At 51.6% G+C, this 25,361-nt stretch overlaps 1 protein-coding gene across 2 annotated transcripts in view; it reads right to left on the bottom strand.

Annotated features, from left to right (window-relative positions):
* Positions 1-750: 750 nt before the first annotated feature.
* ZFHX3 (zinc finger homeobox 3) overlaps positions 751-25,361 on the bottom strand; it is a 370,752-nt gene continuing 346,141 nt past the window's right edge. For both annotated transcript variants that reach the window (XM_014889524.2, XM_088172183.1), the window contains 5 exons: positions 22,082-22,215; positions 21,694-21,894; positions 14,533-14,635; positions 8,597-14,044; positions 751-5,947 (listed from right to left, as the gene is read on the bottom strand). In XM_014889524.2, coding sequence (XP_014745010.2) covers positions 4,398-5,947; positions 8,597-14,044; positions 14,533-14,635; positions 21,694-21,894; positions 22,082-22,215 — 7,436 coding nt within the window. In that variant the 3' untranslated portion in view covers positions 751-4,397. The remainder of the gene's footprint in view (positions 5,948-8,596; positions 14,045-14,532; positions 14,636-21,693; positions 21,895-22,081; positions 22,216-25,361) is intronic.

Raw genomic sequence — 25,361 nt, 5'->3', positions numbered from 1 at the left:
GGGGGAGGAAGCTCCTCACTGTCCTGCAACTGCACCAAGGACACCCACGCTGGGAGTGGTGGGTGTGTATTATTTATCACTGTAGATAGAGAGATGAGCTGTGGCCCGTGACTCCTTTAGGATGTGGTCCCCGTTAGTGAATTTCAAGCCTTTTCTGCTGCAAGGGGCAATTTTTGGCAAGAGAATTGTGTGCTGAACACTCAGCAGTTCCTCTGGGTTCCCTCCCTGATGCGGAGGGAGCGCAACGAGTCGCCACTTACCTACTTACCTGCATCTTCTTTCGATATATCAGCGGAAACAGATGTGATTTTTTTTTTAGTTCACAGGTTTCAGGACGGACCATCAAGGCATTGCACTTTCCCTTGAACCATCCACTACAGAACCGTGCCCGGAATCCTTTTGCAGTCATTCCATAAAATTAAATGCGCTCATAATGTCCTTTTCACACACGAAGCATCCCAGAGCTGCAGCACGGACGGCTCATTGCTTCCACGGAGCGGCAACTCTCAGCCCCAGCCCGGGCTCCGTGGCCTGCGGGAGGGAGGGTCGTGCTCGGGGACACGTGTGGGGCACGGGGACACGGCTCCGTGGGCCCTGTGAGCCGTGCCATGCCGTGCCATGCCGTGCCATGCCGTGCCACGGGGCACACACCCACCCAACACGGACCCAGCACCGCGCACGCCGGACAGCGAGACTAGAGCTTTTGCTCATTTTTTTTTTTAATGTATCACAATGAGCAGGAAACATACGTGATGAAATAGTTCCAAAGGAGTATATTCAATTACCATCTACAGTCAACTCAACTATGACAACAAAGTCTTTTGTGACAAGTTTTTTAGAGTTTTGAAAGTTCCATGTGGTTTGTTTCTGTCAGTCTCATGTATTTTGGTACAGTTCGAGATCAGCATTGTTACAGTAACAAAAAAGCTAACAAGACTACAGTATAGAAAAACACCAAGAACATCATTTTTGGTTTCACTTGCTCTAGTTTTTGTACATTGCAAAGGCTGTTCATAACCCTCTTCACCTCATTTATGCTTTCTGTTCTACCCAAACTCGCCCCCCCCCCAAATAAAAACAAAAAAATAGTCAAAGTTTTGTTTCACAGTGGGCAGTATCAGCGCCAACCAACCGACCAACCAACAACCAAGCGACCGACCAACAACCAACCAACCAACCAACCAACCAACCCAACTTCTGCTTCTATTTAAAAGCTTTTATTTTTTTTTTTTTAAAGCAAAATATATTTTGGTGAGCGTGCTGGCTGTGTCCACCCACCTCGTCCCCCACCAGCCCCAGGTGGCCCCGCACACCCCTGACGCTTCTCTTTATTCTCAATTGTATCAAACTTTGGCCATCTTCACCACTTAAAAAAGCTTTTTATTAAAAATAAAACAGAAACCCGCTTACTGCTAAGTCTGAAGTGTTTTCCTGGCGCCCGGGCTGGCCCTGCCCTGCCGCTGGCTGCAGAGGCCACGCGTGGGCTGGGGGTGGCCACGGGCCCCGCGCCCGCCCCGGCCAGCCCGGCTGCAGGAGGAGGAGGAGGAGGAGAGGCAACCTCGCACTGAAATAGTCTCTAGAAACACTTAGAAAAAATACAAGGAAATGAATTTATAAAACCTTTTAGTGGGTGGGAAGGAGGAGGGGGAAGGAGGAGAGAGAAATTGCACTATGACCAAGCAATATAATTAAAAAAACGAAACGAAACAAGGCGTTAAGAAAAGGATTTCCAAAAGAGACCTTGCGGAATCGGACAGATAAAGCTCGTGTTAAACTGGGAACTGGCATCACAGAGAGAATCCAAAACAAAACAAAACGAAAAAATTTCTATATGATACAGACAGAGTAACATACAACAGTTAAATGGCAAAAAATATATATATATATATTTCATAGAATTACAAACGAGATAAAATAATGGAAAAAAAAAAACTGTACAACTTTAGAATTTAAAAAATGTTCATCTCAAACACAGGGAGAAATACAAGAACTTCTGATAAAGAAAACAGTTTGTTAAAACAGCAAACGCTCCATGGGTACGTGGTTCTGTTTTTGACACCTTATGCTACAGCTGGGTCCCGGCAGGAACATCCGGTGGTTCGCGCTTTAGTATCAACTACTTAAAAAACAATTAAAAAAGGAATTTGCACTGTGCATTAGCCTAGTCAGAAATATGTACAACAGTTCAGGATCTAGTCTTTCATCAAACTAAAACCAAAACTCCATAAAAATATAAGTGTCCCGCTAGAAACCGGCCCCGCGCTCGTCTCGGGGATGCTGCAGTCTCTGGCGGAGGCGGCGAGCGGCTCCGGCCCGGGAGGAGCCGGCGTTCACAGCCTTCCAAGTTCCCTTTCGAAGCAGGAGGAGGATGATGATGGTGGGCAGAAGGCTCTCGTGCTTTTGGGCAGAGGAAACGCGGTGGAGAGAGGTTGTTTCTGTTGGCATTTGGTTACGGAAGGGAACAGCAAAGTATCTACGTCTCCAAAATCTACATTTTAGCAGCATAAAGTTTTCCTTTCAAAGTCTGGGCCGGCTGAGGTGCGTGGGGGCTGGGGGGGCCGGGGGGCTCCGGGCCGCCCTGAGCCTGGCACCCGGCGCTGCCACGGAGAGATCTTGGAAAGAGAAACCTGCCTGGGGTGCACTGGGTGCTCGCTAAGAGTTGTCTCTCTGCTTGCAGAAGAAGCACAGATAACAACCTGGGTACGTTTTTTTATTCTTTATTTAAACTTAGACTTGTTTGTTTAAATCAGAAACAAATTCTCAAGTAAAAAGAATCCTTTTTGCTCATTCTGCACCAGTGGTGAAGGGTATGTCTTTGGATTTTATTTAAAGCATGAATTTTCTTTAGAGAAAAAAATGTAACAAAACCTTTTTTTTCTTTTTTTTTTTTCCAAAAGAAGGAACAGAGTGCAGCCTAATTACACAAACAGAACCGATGCTCAGAGGTCAGGAACAGAGTCTTTGAAGCATTTACAAAATGAGTAAAGGAAGAGGGGAAGAAAAAGAGAAGAAAAAAAGAGAAACGGAAAATAAGAATAAAATAAGTGCACAAGGGTAACAGACATAGGTAAATCGCATGTATATGCCTTAAAAAGTTTCAAACCCCCAACAAAAAATATTCTGCAAGGGATCCTACTGACCCCCCAAAACCCTTTGAACTTCTTTCTTTAGTTTTTATAAAATAATTATGCAACCACCCTCTAAGAAATGAAGGTAGCGACCATAAGTGGAAGATTACAGGATGGGGACGGGGATAAAGGTACAAAGGGGAGAAAAGCTCAGGCGAGTCGATGGATCGCAATCTATCTGTCTAGGAATGAACAAGACAACATCAAATGAGAAGCCGTCAGCTGGACCATACAAAAGCTAAATGTACACAAAAGGGTTTTTTCTTTTAAATCTACCATACTGCTTCAGTTCATTTCCAATGCAACAATCTACTCAACACCAAAAATGGTCATATCTATCATAAATACAGAAAGTCAGTTGTTTTAAAACTTATTTTTTTAAGCTCCAAGTCCTCAACACTCTTTGTGTGGATTTTTTTTTTCTGAAAAGTGGGAGTGCTTAACTTTTCCCCTTGGAATTGGCTTCAGCAGAAAAGCTACCCTTAAAATCCCCGAAAAGCTAAAGCAGTTCACATTGTTTTTCTCTTGAATACTTTCTGCCCATTTTAAATTAACAAAACCACCCCCCCACCCGAAAAACCAAAAAAAAAACCAACAAAAAAAAATCCTTTTCTGGAACAAAACCAAACCAAAACAAAAACCCCCAAAACAAACGAAAGAAATTATATATATATGTATATATATATATATATATATAAAACAATGATTCTGAAAACAGAACAAAGTGTGAGCGATTGACCTGAGAATAAAAAGACATTACATTTCTTTTTTCTTTTAGCAAGCCATTGGTATCTGAATGCTAAGATAGCAAGAAATTTAAAACTGTCTCCAGGTGGGCTGCTTTCCCATACAGCGCTGCCGGGCTCTGCTGTGCTATCGAGGGGGATCAGACGGGGCAATGTACAGGGGTGCGAGCTCCGCAGGCGCCAGGAGGCAGCACGGCCTTCGTCTCCCAGACCAACAGTACCTTCCAGAGGACAAATGTAACAGATTTTTTTATTTTTTTTTTATTTTTTTTTTTAATTATTATTTTTTAAAGTTTTATTTTATTAAAAGGAAAGGAAAAAAGAAATGTAAAACCCACCGGCATCGTTATATGGGAAAACAACCCACGCTTTTTCTTTTTTTCTTTTTTCTTTTTTTTTTTTTTTTGGTTAGAAGCTTTGGAATTGCAGTTAGTCTATTTTTGAAATTGGTTTGTTATTAACTTTTTTTTTATTTTTTTTTTTTTTATTATTTAAATTCATTTTCATTGTTCATCTTCAAAGCTTACAATCTGAAGGTGTCCATTCCTATGCTAGCTAGACCACTGTCCTTAGGGCAGCCGGGGTCCTGGGGCCCCTCCGCCGGGCTCGCCGGTCCATCTGACTTTTGGCTAAGATCCGTGTCAGACTCCTCCGAATAGTCGTCTGTTGGCATCGAGGGCTGAACCCCTGAGGTGCTGCATGAACTTGAGGTAACCGTTGAAGATGAGGAAGGAGGGAAGGGCGGCGTTGGCGGCTGCCCTGCCGGGGGCCGCGGCTGTCGGGAGGCGTGGGGGGAAGCCGGGGGGGGCCGGGGGGGGCTGTTTGAGTGAGCGGCCGACTGCGAGGTAGATGCGGTGCTGGGGTCGGGGGGGCAGGCAGAGTGAGGTAATAGACTGGGGTGCTCTTTGGCGTTTCTTGCTGCTCTTGTGATTGTTCGGTGTTTGTGCGGGGCTGACTCGAGATGCTGGCCGAGGGCCTCGTCCCCACACACCGTGCTGTCGCACGCCACGCACTGGTACGAGCCGCTGCCCTGGCCGCTGCCCGTGGGCACGTGAAGCACCATCTCATGCAGGTTCGCCACAGACTGGCCGAAGAAGCAGAGGGACTTCAGGTGGTCGCTGGCCGCCTCCTGGTCGCCGAAGCACGCCTGGCACTTGCGGCAGACCAGCTTGTACTGCACCTTTGGGACGATGAAAGGGTCGCAGAGCGAGTCCGCGCCCTTGCCTTCCGCTTCGGGCTCTTCTTGGGGTTTGGGCAGGAGGGGGGACACCTCGCGGGGTGCGTTCTTCTGCTCTTCTTGCTTGGGGGGTTCTTTGGCAGGGTCTTTGTCCGGGGTGGCAGCCCCCGTGGGGACGGGGGTTTGGCTTCCTTTGGGCTGCTGCGGTTTCTGCTGCTGCTGCTGCTGCTGCTGCTGCTGCTGCTGCTGCTGCTGCTGCCGCTGCTGCTGCTGCAATGCCTCCTGCAGACTCTGCTGGTATTGCTGGTACTGCTGCAGCAGGGAGCCAGGAGACAGCCCCAGCAGCGCCTGTGACAGGGCAGGGCTGTAGGGGAACAGCCCCTCCATCCCGTACATGGGCTGCAGGTACCCGCTCTGCAGGGTGCCAGGGATCTGCGGGGCGTAGTAGGGCGAAAAGCCGGGGACGAAGTAAGGAAGGAACTGGCTCGTCAGCAAGGTGGTGGGGTCCGAATTGAGGGCGGCCTGCAGCGCCTGGAGCTGGGCGGGCTCCACCGCGTACTCCATGGTGGGCAGCGGGGCCGCCAGGGTGCCTGCCGGCGCCTCCCCCTTTTCCTTCTTGGGCCCTGGCAGGGTGTCCCCCTTCCCCTTGGCTGCCTTCTCCTTCTCTTTTGCCTTCTCGCTCTCCTTCTCCTTGCGCTGTGCGGGCGGTGGCTGCTGCGGCTGCGGGGTCGTGGCTGGCGGCTGCTGCGGGGCCACGGCCGCCGTGGCTTGTGCTGGGGTGGGCGAGCTCAGGGCGGCCGGGGGCTGCTTATTTGGTAATCCAGAGGTGGGGAGGCCGGGTGAAGGGACGCTTGTGCTGGGCAGGCCCATCAGGTTGGGTTTGGGAGAAGTTAAAGCTGCAAGAGGGAGAGAGAGAGAGGTGAAAAGTCACTTTGTGCTGGGCAGGCAGAAAGCGTGAGGAGGGTGACCGCAGCCACCGCACAGCCTGGAGCCTCCATCTCTGCGAGGAGCAGCCACCGGCCTGAGCTGATGTGCTGCCACAGCACAGGAGCCCTGTGTCCCTCTGGAACACGGCCCCTGTTCCACTCCCCAGGCCCTGCCTGGTGGGACAGGCACGGACACGTCCCCAAACCCTGCATGTCCCCTCAGCCCCCACTGCCTGCACTGCCCGCTGGCACTGACTGTGATGGGCGATGGGGACACCCACCAGCACCCAGGATCCCAGCACAGCTGATGTGCTCCTGACTCCTCTGACATTCCCAAATTATTAACACTCCTGCAGCATCTGCTCTAACAGGTCCTTGGCCCAAAGGACTCCAGCAGCAGGATGGTGCTACCCCAAAGGGTGACAATGCTCAGCGCTGCTCATCTTGTAGAAACGTTCCCAGACTGGGACGCCCCAGTCACGGCAACTGGACACTGAACAGACTAAACCTCATTTATTTTGTCCTTATTGGACTGATGTTCATGAATCCACAAACCTTTGAAGCAACTCCTTCCTTCCTCCCTATGTTGGGGCTCTGGATGCTCAGCTTCTGAGCAATTCCAGAGTTTATGTGGTGGTCAGACGTTTCCCCTGGGCATAAGCATCGTGTTTTGGGTGGAATTAAAAGAGCAGTGATGCTTCCTCATTAAAGAGATAGATTAATGGTGGAATGTGAAGCTTGTCCTTCTTCCCCACAGCAGGAATAGCCACTAACAACACTGTTCCTGGTGCCAATTTCTGCTCTCACAGTGGCTGGGGACGAGAGGAGTGTGGCTCCTGGAGTCACCTCCATTAGTCATGGCTACTGCAGCTGGCAAATCTGCTCCTGAAGAGGAACGTTTTGCTTGGCAACTCGCATGATGCCATATGGGGAAAAAAACCCCAAAACAAAATAAAGCCCCATTGTCCCACTGGCACAGCCCTGTTCACTTTCCAGCTCCTGAGCACGAATCTGCTCTAAGACCCACGAGCAAAACCTGCCCAGTCCGTGACAAACCTGAGTGCCAGCACTGCAGCAGGGCTACCCAGAGAGCAGCCTGGCCAGGAACAGTGTCAGAGCCTGGGCCCAGCCATGGAGCCACGGTGACTTTCATGAGGGTGGCTGCAGCTAGGAGGGCTCAGCCATGGCTGTCCCAAACCCTTCTGAAAGCTGTGTCTGCTCCTGATGGGGTGCTGGGACAGGAATGATTTGTGATGACAGCACAGGTATGGAATGAGGCTCCACGCAGTGGCCCTGGAGATCTCGGATAAGGGCATGCTCTGGGTGGACACCACTGAAATGGATGTTTCCCAGGTGAACATCCCTGAGAGGTTCAAGTGAAGGAGCAGGAGGTAATTCACAGCGTTCCTGGATGCGTGGCCTTATCTGCTCTGACAGGCCCGCAGCTGCCGTGGCCTGACCTTTGGAGCTTTATCTAAAGGCCACAAACAGACTGTTTGACTTTCTAAGCAGTTCAGTCCTGTCTAGGCAGTCACTGACAGCATTTAAGATTCATCTGTTGCAGTCCCATTTCCCCAGGACACATCCTGGGCTTTGGAGAAAAATAAAAGCTACAATATGGACTGAAGTGCAAAGAAGTAATTCTAGGTTTTGTTATAAACACGGGGTACTAAACAAACAGTGCAGAGCAGCCTGTGATAGGGCGAGAATTTGATTTGCCAAAGAGATGCTTCTGGCCGAGTGCTGTGAATCAAGATCTGTGGTGAGAAGGGTGACATGGAAAACCCCTTGCATGGGCAGGGGCCCTTCAGACACATAATGAAACGAGGCCTTTGGATCACATCTTTTAGGTCACTGATGGTCACTGAGCTGCACCTTCTACTGCCAGTGTTTGCTACGTGGCTTAGACTTTCCACCTATCCACAAAGTACAAAGGAAAGGAGCATTCTCAAAAGATGAAGTCCAGTATCTGAGATTAGGCCACCCAAAGGATGACGACAAATTTCATTTTTATGCAGCATTGTTAAAAAAAAATCTCATTAAAATACAAACTAGATTTGTCCCACAACTACACCATTTTTTGTTGAGGAGGTGCTTTCAGGTCATACCCAGCCATTACTCAAAACTGATCCTCAGCTGCACTGGAATTTGTCCCAGAGGCCACCTCAGGGACACATAAAGATGCTCTGGGCATCTGTCACCAGTGCTACCATGCACACCACACCTTTCCCTAGAAAGAGTTTGGATTTTTGGACACTTGGGATGGCACCACATAAACTGAATGTCAAAAGGAAAGGAATAACAAACAGTGCATTCAGCACATTAGTCCTTCTGTTCCATTGGATAAATCTTCCATATTCCACTTCCTTGAAGGGGCTTCAGGATTTCTACACAGGGAAGTGCGGCACATGTCTAGATGTTGCTCTAGTCCAGACTTTGCTATAAAACTTCCTCAGTTCAGGAATTACATAAAATACCTACTGCTTTTTTGCTGTGAAGTCAGCATGCTGAACTAGTAGTCCAGGAATCCTGTTACCAGTCATTCCCGAGGGAACAACTGCTTGTGCTAGGTATGCTCCAAGTGAGGGTGTACCCGAGCAGGGTAACACCTGTACCCACCTGTGTTGGATGGAGTGAAGCCAGGTAAGGATGGGCTGTTGAGGCCTGGGAGCAAGACTGGAGGGATGCCCTGTAGTGCTGGGTAGGCAGCAGGAAGGTTCAGAGCTTGCAGGGGCGTGCTGTCAAACATGCCCTGCTGTTGAGCTGCCAGACCAAGAACCTCGTTGGCTTTTTTGATTCGGTCCAGCTCCTGCTGAGCCATCAACTGACGTACAGTAGCTGGGTCAAAATACTCCTTTTCCTTATCCAACTGACTTCCAATGGTTTCTTTAACTTTGGAGATATGCTGTTGAGAGAAGATATGGTCACGTACAGACAGCCGAGCGCTGTACTTGATGCCACACAAAGTGCACTCTGTTTTGGGTCCCTCGTAACTTGTTTGGTTTATACCAAAATGCTTGGCCATGCTGAGTTTTGACTTCTTCTCTTTCGCCCTCGCATTCTGGAACCAGACCTGAACAACTCTCTTTGGCAGTCCAATGTCATTGCCCAGGACCTCACACTCCAGCATGGTCGGTGTCCTGTAGTCATTAAAGCATGACTTAAGAACCTTGAGCTGGAGATTTGTCATCTGAGTGCGAAAGCGTTTCTGCCCGGGCCGGTCCCCGCTCTCGCCAGACTTGCTGGCTGAGCCACTTGCACCAGGGCTGGGCGAGCAGGGGTCTGCAAGGCTGGAGGTTTCACTGTAGTCCACGGTACCTTCGTTGTCGTACTCTTTGCTGTAGAAGCTGGGAGCTGGGCTGACCAGGCCAGAAGACAGACGATCTTCGTATTCAGACATTGCTATCATGGCTGCTTTAGTCAGCCCCTCGCCGGGCCCTGATGTGGATTTGGTTTCGGTTGCAATCCCTGTGGCACTGTCGTTGTCTGCGTTGCCCTCGTCTCCCGTGGTGGTGTCTGTGATGGCCGTGTTGACGGAAGAGCAGTCATCGTTGTCCAGCTTCGTCTGGTCAAAGTTCAGATTGACTGAGGACATGGAGGGACTCTCAAAGTCTTCAACCCCTTCCACCTTAATGGAGGATGGGCTCAGCAGGGTTCTAGGTGAGAGCTCCATGCTCTTGTTCACCGGGGAGAGGGGAACGCTCTGTCCGTCGCTGCTGGTTGGTGGCATGTGGGAAAAGCCGGCTCCATCAAAGATGTCTCCTTTCATCTGGAGGCCCCCGTCGCAGTCCAGAAGCATAGCAGACAGCGTCAGGTTGTACCCAGCTCGCTTGGCCTCGTGCCAGTGACGGGATCTGATGTGAGCCTCCAGGGCTGTCTTGGCTTTAAACAGAGCCCGGCAGAAGGGACAGCGCCGGTGGGCTTGGGCAGGCCCCACAGCCCTGAACTGCCCCTTCCTCTCTCGTGCACGCGTGTTCTGGAACCAAACCTGGACCACGCGCTTCTTCAAGCCCACTTCATGTGCAATGTGATCCAGCATCTTCCGCGTGGGGTTGGAGTCCAGCAAGTATTTCTGGTACAGGATTTCCAACTGCTCGGGGGTAATGGTTGTCCTTAGACGCTTGTCCCTCTGGGGCTCTTCTCCCCCAGTCCCACTGTCGTTCTCTCCAGGGCTTGCACTGGCCTTTTCCTCCAGCTTTCTCTTCAGCGTGTTCATGGTGGATGTCGGCGTTGACGGTGAGGTGGCGGAGCTTGCTGGAATCTGTGGTAACGCTCCAGACAGCAGCTGGCTTGCCAGCAGTGGATTACTGGGATCAAAAAGCATGAATGGCATATCCAGTGTTCTGTCCAGGAATGGGGGGTGGATAAACTGGTTCTGTGCACTCAGGAAATGGAGCTGCTGATGCTCTTGCCAATGCTCAAAGGAAGGAAACGCCAGTTTGCACTGGTCACACTGGTATGGGATTAGCTGAGGAGGTAGGTTTGCCAGCTGCTGAGGGGTGGACGTATGAATGGGTTTGAGGGAGAGGTGTGAGAGCTGAGATGGACTTGGACTTGACTGTGACAAGGAGCACTGGGGGGGCTGAGGAGGAGGTGGCTGTTGCAGCGAAGAGGGGGAGGATAACTGTGAAATCTTTTGGTGTGCTGAACTTGTCTTTTGTTCTCCTTGGTCCTGTTGCTGCTGAGGCTCTTGCTTTGGTTGCACTTGCTTCTCTTGGGTTTGGTTTTGCTGTGTACTTGGAGGTTCAGACTGCTTTGGTTTCTCATCTGTAGCTTCTACTTTAGAACTAAAGGTGGAGGAATCGTCTGCCTCTGCCGTGAGCTGCAGAAAAGCTGAGGAGGTGGCGTTGGCTGAAGATGTAGGGGTGCTGTAAGCTTGTGAGGGCATTGGTGTGCTGCAGGAGGAACTGGTTGGGGTCAAGAGCTCTATTGCATCCATAGAGTCTTCGTTCTGGCTATCGTCCTGTCCATCCTCGTCCTCATCTTTGTAACAAAGCTTTTTCTGGTGTTTGATGAGATCAAAAATGCGCTGGAAGACCAGACTGCACTTTTTGCACTGGTAGTTCAAGTTGCTTGTTCTGATGTACCTGTCGTTCGTGAGCTCCCGTCGCTCCCCGTCTTTGCCTTCTCCCTGATTCTCATAGTTCTTCCGAGCTTTCTGACGGGCATTCTGAAACCACACCACTATGACACGCGTTGGGAGGTTCAGCAAGTTAGAAAGCTGCTCAAATTCATCATCCTTTGGGTAAGCGTTGGCATCGAAGAAGTCTTGCAGGACTCTGAGCTGGTAGTCAGTGAAGCGTGTCCGAGAGGACCGCTTGCTTCCCCAGTACTCCTGCTTCTGAGGCTCTGGAGAAGGAGGCCGTGAGTCAATCTTCAGCTCTTCCAGGCTGGTAATGGGAGGGTTGCTGAAGTTGTACGGGGAGTCCTTGTTGCGTTGGCGCTCCTTGAACAGGGTGTTTCTGAACCAGTGCTTGATCACTTTCTGCGGCAAGCCAGATTTGTCTGCCATCTCTTTGATCTGCTCCTCACTCGGGGAATTGTTAATGTCAAAATACTGCCGGAGGACTCTGAGCTGGTCGTCGGTGATGCGTGTGCGCGGCCTCTTGTTCTGCTGCTGCTGGAGCAGGCTGGGGTTGAGCTGATGCTGGTACAGCTGGGCCAGGTCGGCGGGCAGGGGGTCCACGGGGCCCAGCTGAGGCGGCAGCTGTGCTGGTAACGTCTGCAGGGGCATGGTTTGCATCATGAGCGGGGAGAAAATGGGGAGCTCCATGGGCATGGAGAGCTGGGTGAGCGGCACAGACGGCTGGGCTGGTGCGATCGTGGGAGAGGTGATTGGTGGGGCAGAAGTAGGGATGGCAGGAGCAGCAGCCGGCTGAGGAGGAGCGGGAGGGAGCGGCGGGGGCGGCGGCGGCGGCGGGGGCGGCGGCTCCGGGGTCTGCGGCCGCAGCGGGTACAGCTTGTCGTAGTGTTCTCTGTACTGCTTGGCAAACCTCTCCAGCTGCTTGAAGGGAAAGTAATGTTGGTGAACGTGCTCTTGGTGGCTCTTCAGGATGAGGATGTTTGAGAAGAACTTGCCGCACGTATCGCACTCCAGCTTTTCCAAGTTCTCACCTTGCTCGGTCTTCCCATTTTTCTTCTGCCCCTTTTGCTTGTTCTCGTTGTACTGAATGACGAGCTCAAAGCCAAAGTTTTCCAGCAAGGCTTTGGTGGCGTTGCCTCTGGCGTCGGAGGCAATCCGTGGAGGCAGTATGGAGGGCTCTGAACTGCTGCCTGGCACAAAGTCCTTCTTCTCTTTGGGCTTTAAGTTATCGGGAAGAGACTCCTTCAGTGTTACGTTATTGTCTCCCCTCTCTGTGCTCTCCCTTTCCCGTGGGGTTTCTTTATCTTTCTCCTTCACTACAGATTTATTCTTCTTCTCTGGGTGCTGGCTCTGCTGTAATAGGATGGAGTGGGGTTGTGACAAGGACAGCTGACCTTGCTGCTGCTGCAAGAGCTGTGGATGGCTCTGCTGAGGGAGCTGAACTTGTGCCTTCAGGTCCTCCAGCAAACTTGGACCCGTCCCAGTCAATGTCAGTGCACCACTGGTGACAGGCAAGCTGACTTCTGGATTGAGCTGGAACTCAGCACTGGGGATGTAGAATGGGAACAGAAGATGCTGCTGCTGCTGCAGCTGCAGAAGGGTCTCAGTGGTCATTGGAAAGTGCGGCAAAAGTGCTGGGTTGAAGAGCTGGGACTGCAGGAGAGCAGCTTGCTGCTGCAGCTCCTGCTGCAGGTGGGCCTGGACCTGTGCCTGTGCCAAGGTCTGAGCTTGTTGCTGCTGCTGCTGCTGCTGCTGTTGCTGTTGCTGCTGCTGCTGCTGCCTGGATGCAATCATGTCTGCCAGCTTCTTGCGGTTCACCTCTTTGGGCTCCGCAGGGGAGGAGATGTTAGTGCTTACGGTGTTACCCAAGGGAGGAATTCCCACACTGTCACTGGAGACCTGGTTGAGCAGGCTGGGAATGGGAGTGGTGCCTGAAGTGCTCGTGCTGGTGGTTGCAAAAGCATTGCTGTTGCTGGCACTGACGGGGCTCGGTGTGGACGAGCCCAGCGAGAGGCTGCTGCTGCTGCTGCTGTTGCCGGCCCCGTTGCTGCCGCCGGCCGCCTCCAGCTTGGCCGCGCGAGCCTTGGTCTGGTGCAGGACAGACCTCATGTGGATCTCCAGAGTGGAGCTCTGGCTGTAGGCCACGTTGCAGGTGTTACACTTGAAAGGTTTGTTGTCTGGGCTGCTGGTAGGCTCAGGCTGCCCAGTAGCAGACTCTTGGAGGGCTCGTTTCAGTTTATGCAGATGAGAAACGGAATTGTAATGTACCAGGAGAATGTTCTTCTGCGTGAAGGACTCCTTGCAGACTGTGCACTTGTACGGGCGAGATGGATCTAGAAATTTCTCCATAGTGAAGTTAGGGCCCTTCCTGAAGGGTAAGGCCCTTTTTGGTTCTGAGCCAGAGTCCTCTTGCACCGACCCTGAATCACTGCCCGTTGGGCTCTGCTTGTCTTCCAGGTCGCTCTCCTCTTCCTTGTCTTCCTCGACTATTATTGTGTGGTCCTCGGCAAGCGAGGGGTCCCCCATAGCAAGGAGGTCCCCGTTGACCAAGAGCCCACCGTAGAGCTGCTGGATGTCAGCCTCGCTCAGCTCCAGGTGGCTGGTTTCCAGGTGCTTCTTGAGGGCCTGGAAGGTGCGGAAGCTGCGCTGGCAGAGGCAGCACATGGTGGCTGCCCGGATGACGTGGTACTGGGAATGCAGCTGCAGCTTCTCGATGGTTTTGAAGGCCAGGCTGCACTGGTTGCAGCGGTACTTGTAGACGTGGCGGTCAGAGACCGGCAGCTGGGGCCGCTTGGCGTGGACGTCGTTGAAGTGTGTCTGCAGGGCTGCCGAGCTCTTGAACACCTGGCTGCAGCCCTTCTTCCAGCACAGGAACCCTGAGTCCTCCCGCGCAGCGCTCGCATCAGCCGCAGCGGGCTTGGGGTCCCCGCCGTGCTCTGCACTGTCCGATGGCAGAAGGGTCTTCCCCACATCCTCGGAGATCTCTGTGCAAACAGAATTAGAGCAAACCCAAAAATTACACCAGCACACCACGGCAGATCAACACTCCCTTTCAGTCCTGAATCTCTGTGGCTTTTCATCTCCAACACGACAAGTATTTCTAACGTTTCTCCTCTATCTTCATTCATTTGTTTCCATACCAGCCCATTAACCTCATCATGGCCCATTGCATAAACCTACACAATTTTCCTTGCCCACTTTGAATATCTGGAAATTATTCACACACACATCCCTTAGTGCATGTATCACCTTCAATTCTCCCTTTCAAGCAAAAGCCATTCAGCCACCTCTGTCTTCAATGTTCCTTTTTGATGTCCTGCCTATTTTCAAAAAAGAAGGCTCATCAAACTGAGCACAGTATTTGAGTCTAGGTGCTACCAAAGAGAGGATTAACAGGAATGAAGCTGGTCCCTGACCAGGTGATGCAGCTGGGGGAGTGGTGGGACTGTGGATCTCATTGACCTGTACTCACCAGACTGCTTCCCCAGCTCCTCTGTGCCTGAGTTCCCATCCTTCTCTGGAGCAGCTGCTGGGAGGAACATGCTGCTGGGCATCATCACCTCAGGGGTTGTCACCTAGAGACAGGGGGAAAGGAAGACACAGGGAGAGAAAAACACAGGCAAATATTTTAAATATCTCCAGTGGCAAAACCAGACATCAGTATTGTGAAGTCAGAGGCATCATTTTTCACAGCTCACTGAAGACTTCGTATTTATTAGACAAAGCTCAAATCAGTCAAAAGTGTTTCCACAGTTACATTCTGGACATAATTAGCAGTGCACACTTGAAGAATAATCTTATTATTAATATTTTTCCTTTATGTGGAATTCAGACTTTGATCACTGACAATGTTTTGTCATGGGTTGTGAAACTTCTTGTGCAACCAATTAGGTAGATAAGTTGAAAGGCCCACCTTAAGCTGCTGAAAACATAATAAGGCCCCTAATTAAATCATACCTAGTAAAGTACACTGTAATCTTGAACCAGGGAGCATTGCAGCACTGTTTTCAAAGTGTATCGATGCAGGGAAAGGAGGGGCATGAGAAAGAAAAGTACAAATAAGGAGAGAGGTGACAAAGGAAAGGATGAACAAGAAAGGACTAAAGAGGAAGCAAACTGTGAAATAAAAAGCTTTTGGTAACCCTTTCCTTGCTCTGACTAATGCATTCCCTTTGCTCCTCTTCAAGTATTTGGCTAGATCCTGCAACATCAAAACCAGTGCAGTGCTGGGACACCACTGCTTTTTCAGAGCTGGAGAATCTGCATGGCTCAGCTTGAGAGGCTCTGTGGGAGAGCCAAATGTGCACACTCATCCTGCTCTGGAAAACTGTTTCCTTGGATATACCTGGTCACAAACCATCTCACCAGCAGCCTGCACATGGCTGGCATCAGATGCAGGACAATGAATGTCCTTGTGGATGTCTGGAGACAATGCCTCACACTGCTGGAACGCTGCCTCACAGCTCTGGGACAGACAGAGCCACGTCACTGTCACCATCCCTGTGTTCTCCAGCACAGGCTTCCCGTGCTGGTCAATCCCTGTGGCAAGCAAAGACTCCTCTATGGCCTTGAGCAGCTGCCCACACCACCCTGCTGACACCCAGGGAGCATTCCCCTTTCACCAGGTGCTCCTGGCCCAGCCTCCCACTGCTGGCAAGGTGAGGCACACCTGAACACTCCCACTCAGGGTGTAAGGCAATCCAAGTGTCTCCATCCTTCTGCTGGGTATGGAGAGGACATCTGAACCCTGGATTTCAGGAGAGGGAGAATGTGTGTGGCACCTGCATGCCCTGTACCCAGCTTTCTGCACAGCCAAGGACCACGAGGCTCTCAGTGAACTGCAGGTGATAGGAGCACACCTGTGGTGAAGCTGAAGCTCACGGAAAGTCTCAGGAGGAAAGGGTGGCACAGAAGTGGCTGCAGAGCCATGACCTGTGAGGGACACAGAGCTCCCTCCCCTTCCTGGGCCAGCCATGGCAGGGCAGTGAGTGCCAGGTGCCATGGAGCAGCAGAGAACAGCAGAGAAGGCAGCTGACACATCCTGGTGTGCAGCTGAGCACACCAAACTCATTCCACCTTCTACTCTGAACAGAAGCAGCTGATGGCTGTGGGTGGTTGGCTGGCAGACGTGAAAGGTCACAGAGTAATTTCCAGTAGCTGGCTCAGAGGAGGGGGATGAGCATGGACGCAGAGAAGGGGAGGCAGGAAGAAACCATCCCTCTCAGCTCTAGCAGCAGGAAGAGCCTGCTTTCCTAGCATCTTTAGGAATTATGAAAAATAAATCATGAGAAATTAAAAAAAACCCCAACAGAGTAGAAAAAGAATAAAATTATCTAACACCTCAGCTGCACATCATTATAGAGCTGTGGCTTTTCAGAGGCGTTACAGTACGGCTGCCGTCCCCAGCACCACGCTCAGTACGACGGATCAGTAATTGTTTTCATACACTTTAATTAGAAAAACTCAGATGGCTATGAATAATAATGGAAAAGAGAGACTTTTGCACTTGAAAGGTTGAAGTCAATCAAGTGTGAATGACGGCAAAAAAGAAAAAAAAAAGACACCAATTCATCAGGCCTCTGTTGTCTCGCCGCGTCTTTAATCATAATTCCTGATTGGGATTCAAGAAGGCAGTAAGCAGCGGTTCTTTGTCTGCCTTCACCTTCCGTCAATTAACTCTCCCCGAAATATAATCATCAACCTCACATGCTCCTCTGCATCTTAATCTGGGGCTCCAAACCTGTAAGTCCTGCCCTATATGTGTTTAAGTAATTACCTTTATCTACCTGCATCTCCACAGCCACCATTCCTTCCCTTCCTTCCATCTTCCCTTCACCACAGGGGGAAAAAAAAAGGGAAAAAAAAAAAAGGGAAGGAAAAAAACCGGCTGTGGTACATTAAATTGCTACAGGCACAAAATTCCCAAAGGCAAACAGAAAAAAAGCTTGGAAAAAAGTGCAGGGAACTAGAAATTCTGGGTATGGATGTGGAACCTGTGGCAGTGCAGCCATGGGCTGGCCTTGGGGAGCAAACCACTGGAAAGAAGGCACTGGTCAGCAACTGGACCCACTCTAGTCCTCTGGCTCCATGCAGGATTCTCCTGTCCCTTTCCTACACCATGATCCTGCGTCCTTCCATCCCCATGGACCAGCCCCAAGCAGGTGGCAAAGACACAAGGAGGGCAAATGGGCTGCACATCCCAAATCACTTTGCACTGACAGGGAATTCCAGGCTGTCTTTTTTGAACCGTTTGTCCTTTTACACTGCAAAAACATCCAAAGGCACCTCACTTCTCTGGACCTACAGAATTCTACTCACATGCTGAGGCTGCTTTTCGTACAAACCCAGAGAGGGGGCATGAAGGGGCAGGAAGGTGCAGTGGCCCACGGCTCCCTGGCAGGTCTGCAACACAGCATTTTGTACTGCAGATGTATTTCATGGCATGAACTGCTCTGGTGATGGAAAGGAGTGTGTTTATCTGGAGCAGAGCTCGTGTTAGTGCACACGGCTGTCAAATGCTCTCCACCTCCCTCTCACCTGCTCAGGCAGTACCTGGTGTGTCATCCTGGCACCCCCCCAGCTTAGCAACCCCTCCCCCTCCTCAATTCCTGTCTACCCATTTCAATGGCTCCAGCACTGTTTTACAACAGCAGCACGTCAGTCAATGTGAGCCACTGCTCAACACAACCTTCCAGCTGAGAGTTCAGCTGATGTGCTTTGTCTCCTCCCTTCCCTTCTCCTGTTTGTACCTGTTCTTTTCCGTCCAACACCAAACCCTACCCCTGTGGGGCTGCAGCCACCATCTCCTGGCCCACAAGTCACCAGCAGAGCTCACTGCTGCAGGCACCTCTGCCTCAGTCACCCTGGATCCAGCCCTGTGCACAGCCTGGGCACCATCCCCTGCAGCTCCCATGGCCAAGGTCCCTCAAAGTTCTCCTCTTGTTACCACACAGAAGGTCCTTAGAGGATGGGAAGTTGCTGGACAAGCCTCTCTGCTTCCAAGAACCCCAGCTTTTGGGTGCAATTCAGACCCCTTCAGCAGATAAAATGTCTTTATGATGATGAGATCCATGGAGAAGCAGGTGCACCCTACTTTGGTGGCCATTTCCATGGACACAGTGGCCCTAGGCACCTGAGGGTTGACAGGCCAGGTCTCCTGCCACCCTGCCCCACCACACCCTGACACCTACAAACCTGTCACCCCTCTGCACAACAACCAGTGGGCCCCCTCCTCACTGTGACAACCTCCAGCAGTGACACACGGCTCCGGCCACCACTGGATTTTTAACAACCAACTGCAGAGGTGCTCGTGTGCAGGGCTGGAGGCTCAGAGCCCATAACACCTGCACATTGCTGACATGTCAAAAAATGACTCCTGGCTGGTGTGAGCAGCCAGCTCCTCTCACACTGCACCTGCCCGTGCTGGCTGTCCATGGACACCATGGATGGCTCCCCTGAATGTACCCCAAAATGCTGAAATCATGTGGCTCTGAAAAGAAAACCTCTAGAAGAGGTCTGAGGAGATACATCACTGTCCCCATGTCTATGAAACCAGGGGAATTACAGACGGGAGGGAAGGTTCCCCACCAGACAAAGGAGGTAATTTCCATTACAAAGAGAGAGAGAGAGGGTGCTGGAGTGAAAAGCTTCATTAGACTCCGAGAGGCAAAGTGATGGCAGTATACCAAGGTCACTTCTAATTTAGACCATCTAATTGGCAAACATGGCTCCAAATGGCTATCATCTCACAGGGCTCAGAATTAATGAAGCCCGATTATTTTCATTACCTTCATCCGAGATGGAGAATGAGACACAGAGTGAGAGGGAAAGGGGGGAGAGGGAGGGGGCGAAAAGGAGGGAGAGAGAAAAATTGAGTGACAGCAGAAGGGAGAGAGCAATAAGAAAAGACAATGGGAAAGAGGGTAAAAATGTAAAGATAGCAGGAGGGGGAAGTGAGATGGTAGGGATGGGTAGGAATGACTCCTGGAGCAAGGGAGAAAAGAAAAAGATGGAAAGACGACTGGAGCACTGGGAAGATGCCTGAAACCGAGGAGGAGAACGCTGACAGCAGAGATGACGAGACAGAAATGTGCAGAAGGATGAGGCTGGCTGCAGGAGGAGGGGGAGCTCCCGTTCCCAGAGGCTCCTGGGAAGCTGTCCTTGCTCCCATCCTCTTGTCAAGACTTGCACTTCACCCTCACCAGGGCCCTGCGAGCCCAGCAGGGGCTGTGCCCCGCTCACACACACAACTTGGCCACCTTCACCCAGCAGGGGAAGCCGCCGGAGATGGGCTCAGTGCGAGCCCCGGCCTCTGTCCCTGCCCGTGTGCTCCACTGCCCTGGCAGCTCCTGTCCCTGCGCTGGGGCCATGAGGACACGGGGTCCCGTGGGACAGCCAGCCCGGCCCGGCCGCGCCGCTGGGAAAGGAGGGAGCAGGAGCAGGAGCAGGAGCAGGAGCAGCTCCGGGATGCTGAGGCGAGCAGGAGCCGTTACCATGGCAACAGACATATTAGACACTGCAGGTTCCTGCACGGCTCTGATAAGGTGTTATTAACTGGAGCCTCCTCCAGAGCCAGCCACAGACACAGCACAGACAGCGCGTCCAGAGACAGGGGACACGAGAGGGGACACGAGAGGAGAGAGGAGAGAGGAACGGGGCTCACACCTGACACACACGTCAGACCCACACGGAGCTCTATGACAACGAGCAAAATCAGGGCCCTGCCATGTTCTGCACAAACCACACTGATGGCTCAAAATATTGTCATAGAATACAAAAGACCCACCGTCCTCACCCTGTGCTGTGAGACCTGGAGGAGAGGCAACTCCCACCTCTGGGTGCAGAGGGGAGAAAGGTGAGAAAACCAGAACACACCTGAGGATGAGCATCGTGGCTGGGCCAGTCTGTGCTGGTCCTGCAGAGCCCTCCAGCCCTACTCTAGCACAGCAGGTGGGCTCACCTAAGGACTGTGCTAGACCTGCTCTGCAGAGTGTCCTGAGCTCCCTCACGGGGGGCTCCTCCCATTCCCACAGATGTGCCTGAGGACAGAGCAGCCCAGCACTCCTGCTCCAGACCACACTCCCTGCCCAGGCACCCTGCCTGTCTCAGAACAAACCCCTCCACACCAGCTTGATGGCTACCCCGAACAAACTGGTTACACCTGCTGGCCTGGGAAGGGGCTTGGCTTCTGCTGGCTGCTCTTAGAAAGCCAAAACACCTGCCATGGTGAACAAGGGCCGTTCAAAGCCTCTGAAGGTATTTACACACTTGAGCAGCACCAAGGCAATGGGCACAGGTCACAGAGGCCGTGGTCTGTGGGATGGGACAGCTCTGTGACCCCGGGGCACAGGCAGGGCACAGCTCCATCCTGGAAGCTCTGAGGGGACAGGCAGCTAGCAGTGCAAACGAGGAAGGGAAGAGACAAAGGCACTGAGGGGTGGGAACTGCAACAGGCTGCCCAGAGAGAATCTCCTTTCTGGAGATACTGAGATGCTGTCTGGACACAATCCTGAGCAACAAGGGAGCCTGCTTGAGCAGGGAGATTGGACTGGAGCAGCTCCAGTGCTCCCTCCCAAGACTACCTGTGATTCTGTGACTCCTGTCTCTGAGAAGGAGTCACAAAAGGAGTCACACAATCATTAAAGCTGGAAAAGACCCTTAGTCTTCCAAGTCCAGCCATCAACTCAATGCCACCACCATGTTAACCTGTGTCCTCAAATGCCATATCCACATTACTTTTGAACACCTCCAAGGATGGCGACTCCACAGCTTCTGTAGGCAGCCTGTGCCAGGGCTTTCCAACCCTTTCCATGAAGAAATTTTCCCCTAACATCCAATCTAAACCTCTCCTGGTGCAGCTTGCAGCTAGTCCTCTCGTCCTGTCACTTGTTACATGAGAGAAGAGATCTACCCCACCCGGCTCCAGCCTTCTGTCAGGGAGCTGTAGAGGGGAGGAGTGACAGAAAGAGAAGACAAGAAAACTGTAAGGGAACAGATGGGCCATGCTGCACATTCTTGCTCAGAAGATGTCACAGGAGGGAGCTGGTGAAGAACAACAGTGCTACAACAAACACCTTGTTACTCACCCCCAGTGCCAAGAACCAGCAAAGAAGGGAGAAAACAAGCAGAAACAGGGTGCAAGAAAAAAAAACACAAAGAGAAAGAACTGGCAGGAATCAAAAGAAACACTTATTTTATATACTTGATGACAAGTTCTTAAATGTAGACACAACCTTGCATCAAATATTATACCCAAAAGACCAACAAAGACAATGTATCCCATCGGCTGCTGCATCTTCCAGAAGCTTTTGCACAAGCTGCCCATGCACTGACCTCATCAGGTCAAGGAAATTGCATTTATCCTGATTTCACAGGGAAGTCACTCAAGAGTTGAGCTTCACAGAGCTCAGGTAAGAACACAACATACCAAGATGCAGCAAACCTTGACAGCAGAGCTCTGACAGGTGAAGGAGCTGACACCACAGCAACTCTGTGGGGATGGCAGTGGCCATTCTGGGATGGCAGTGGGCATGCTGGGATGGCAGTGGGCATGCTGGGACGGCAGTGGCCATTCTGGGATGGCAGTGGCCACGCCAGGACAGCAGCAGCCACGTTCACCTGCACAGCCGCTTACCGTCATGATGAGTTTCTCGACGCAGTCGGGCGAGACGCTGTGCAGGTGTGTGAGGTGCAGCTGCAGGTGGATCTTGTTGTTCAGCATGTCCTGGCAGAGGGGGCAGCGCAGCATGGGCTGCACCGAGTGCTGGGTCATGGCGTGCACCCGCAGCCGGTTCACGTCTGTGTTGCTGTACTTGCAGTATGGACACTGGTACATCTGTGGAGCACACAAATCAATCACTCAGCTCTTCAGGGGCTACCTTCCTCTTGCAGCCAGCCTTCAATAATTTCATGCCTTCTACCACCAGTTATGGCCCTTTATCCTCTTTCTCCCATTTTGTTCTTTGCTTTTGGCACATTGGAAACATATTACCTGCACAGAGAGACAGGTTCTTCAGCCTTACCTGCTCTGATTTGGTCTCCTCTGAAGTTTTTGACCACTTAAAGGAGAGAGGTGACTCAGAGCTGCTGGGAAATGATATCCTCTTGGAGGATGCTGGGGGCTCTGTCAGCTCCTTCTCTGGCTGGCTGGCCGGGGCTGCAACAGAAAGCAATTAACATCAGGACACCCCAAAGAGGCCTGGGCTGGACAAGGACAGGGCTGCCATTTACTGCTTGACACACACCCCAAGGACTTGGAGGAGGATGAATCTGAGGACTGACCTACGTCCTGCACACCTGGCCAAAGCCTGTCCCTCCTTGCTGATCTCCCCCAGCAAAGGACCTGCATCACTGGTGGCCAGCAGCAGGAAGACCTCAGCTGTTTCTGGGGGATGCTTACAACCTGCAGGTGCAGGAGACTCTGGCTGCATTGCACACACAAGTGCTTGGCCAGGTGATGGAGGCCCATGTGTCACCTCCAGGAGCAGCTGGCCTTGATAAGGCAGAACTCAAACCCTGGCCGAGCCAGGACACTGTACACAGACACTGAACTGACTTGCCCTGGAGAGGGCTGGTGGCTGTGGCTGTCACCCAGCTGATGGCACCCATGCTGGCAGCAGTGCTGCTGCTGGGATGGCTCTGGCCAGCTCAGCCCACGCCTCCAGAAGAATGCTCACATCTGGTGCTTCCCAGCACGTGGTCCTGCCAAAATCCCAATTTTGGCACAACCGGACCAAGGGCACCCAAACACTCCCACTGTGGTAAGCCAAGAAAAGGCCATTTTATTCCAGCCAAGCACAGAAATGCAAATGAGCCCTAAAGTCAACAGCAAAACACTCCACGAGTGGTGGCACTGGGAGAAGCACATCCCTGACCTTTCTCCTCCCCCGAACCCTTCAGTACATAAATTTGTGGGACATGTATTATTTAAAAACTGTAAGGACAAGTATATTATACACAGCCCCCGTCTCCTCCTCCCTGAACACACATTCATAACGGTACTTTAATCTGTCTCGAATCGACTTCAAACCCATTTCGCCCTTAATGGGAGTTATTCATTTTCACTTGAAAGGTAATATCTGACAGCTGGATATTTAATATGATGGATCAGCTACCGATTAACAAGGCGCTGTAGCATTCTCAGGCCAGTCCCCCTTACTCTTCCCCCTTGCTCCTACTCAACTTGTGAACCCGCTGGTGTCTGCTCCTTGTTTCAGATGATACCATCAAGAGTCAGATTCCAGCAAACTCCTTCCTTCTGTGCACTGGCACAAGCTGTATTTCCAAACATACCACACCACAGTGGAGAACACAATTCCCACTTCTAACTACCTTCCCTGCCAGTGCCCATCTCTGTGTTCAGCTGAAGAGAGGCAAAGCAAGTTCTGGGAGAGGGAAAACAAATATTACAAACAGGTAATGGTACTGCCAGAGGGAGGCAGGAATTAGAGGATTTGATTTGGGACCCCTCAATTTCTCCTGGCAGGTTTGTCCATACTGAATGGGCTGGGAAGTGATGTTGTTCACCCAGCACTGCTGGCTGCATGCCTGGTGCTGCATGCCTGGGGCTGCATGCCTGGGGCTGCAGCCTGGTGCTGCATGCCTGGCTGGGCAGCAGCCTCCACGTGTGCATGTCCAGTCCTGGCTGCACCTGAAACCCAAACCCCAGGACTCTGCTGTGCTGCCAACTCCACAGAAACATCCAGACCAGTGCTGCAATGAGTTTGCAGTGCCAGTGCTGACTGATGGACACCACCACAGGTCCTGCTCTGCCCTCACAGAATGACAGGCTGCTCCACTCAGCTCACTGCCTGAACCCAGACTCTCCCTTCCAGTTCAGAACTGGAAACTGCTTAAAGACGTCTGCAGGGCCAGAGCTGACCTTCCTTGCTTCCTGTAATAAATGTGCTCGGAGCATCAGGAACACAGCACCACTCTGCTGCTCCTCCACTGAGGAACACAGTCCCTCCCAGAGGGTTTGGGGAGGACAGATCACCAAGAGGCAGCACTGTGGTGGGTGAAGGACCACCCTGCCCAAGCCCTGTGAGATGTGAGGGGCCCTTGTCAGGAGCCTGGTGGCTGCTGACACTGCCCAGGGCTCGGTGTGACCCTGGGCACTGACATGCCAGCCCTGATCAGGCTCTTGGGTGTTGGGATGAGCAGCTGGAGACCCCAGGTGTGCCAGGTGGTCTGGCATAGCCATGTGAGTCCTGCTCTAGACCTGCACTGGGTGGGGATGACAGTGACAGTCGTGGTTTGGGTCCCTTTAGACCTCTCCAGGTGGTGATTGTGGCTCCTGTGTGGTCCCCACTGTGTCCCTGCACTGGGCACTGACCACTGCCAGCTGCTCACCAGGGCAGTGTTTTTGGAAGCAGTGACTGAATTCAGCCCAACCCCAGGCTGCTGAACACCAGCTCCAGCCTTGGGAGTCACAACAGGGTATTTTCTCATCTCCTTTCTACTGTGAAGCAGCCTGCTTAGAATTAGTAACAGGTAATTAAAATGTACCATCTCCTAAGTGTCCAATTTCATTAAATCACTTGATCCAACCCCATAACCTTAATCCTTCAAAACTAGAATTATTGATGATTGTCCAGACCCAAGAATAACTGATTTGTTGCACATAGGATATTTATTTTAAGTATTAGTTTTTGCGTTGACAGCTCAGCTGGGAATTCTAACACCAGGGCTGAAATTTACTGTTGATAAACAGTCAGATGCACAAAATGACACATTCAGTCCACATCACAGATGATCAGAGGAACTGAGAACTCTCTGCTACCAGGAGAAATGAGGACAGTTTGGTGTCTGCCTGCAGAGCTCTTTGCATAGCCTGGGACCTTCAGTCTGTGCAGAGAGGACAGGACAGAGTGTTCTGAGCTCAAAATGTCCAGAAGGCCGTGGCCTTGAAGGGCTGAGTGACACTGGAGCACACGGAGACAGCACCTGTGCCCTGGCCATGGCCAGCACCTTGCTTCCAGCTCCAGGCCTTGCAGGGTAGGAAAAGGAATTTGCTTTAAAGTATCATGTATGCCTACATATCAGATAGTATTGTTAATACTTTGACTCTTTAAATGGATTTAGTTCAGATTCACTGACTTAGAGGGAGACCTGAGTTTCTCAACAAATGTCCCCCAAAAGCCAAGTGGGATGAGGTGGGGCTGCCACAGCACTTCTGGAGATCTACCAATCTTCTCTCTCTTCTCAGCAGCTTCTGCTTTTCAGAGGAGGAGAGATCCTCGCTGGGTACATTCCAGAGGTGAGACGGGCACTTCCTTGCAAGTGGGAGCCTTTCCTCTGCTG

This window comes from Sturnus vulgaris, chromosome 12 (genome assembly GCF_052056855.1).
Source record: "Sturnus vulgaris isolate bStuVul1 chromosome 12, bStuVul1.hap1, whole genome shotgun sequence".
Taxonomy (NCBI): domain Eukaryota; kingdom Metazoa; phylum Chordata; class Aves; order Passeriformes; family Sturnidae; genus Sturnus; species Sturnus vulgaris.
This window is presented reverse-complemented; position numbering and strand designations above follow the sequence as displayed.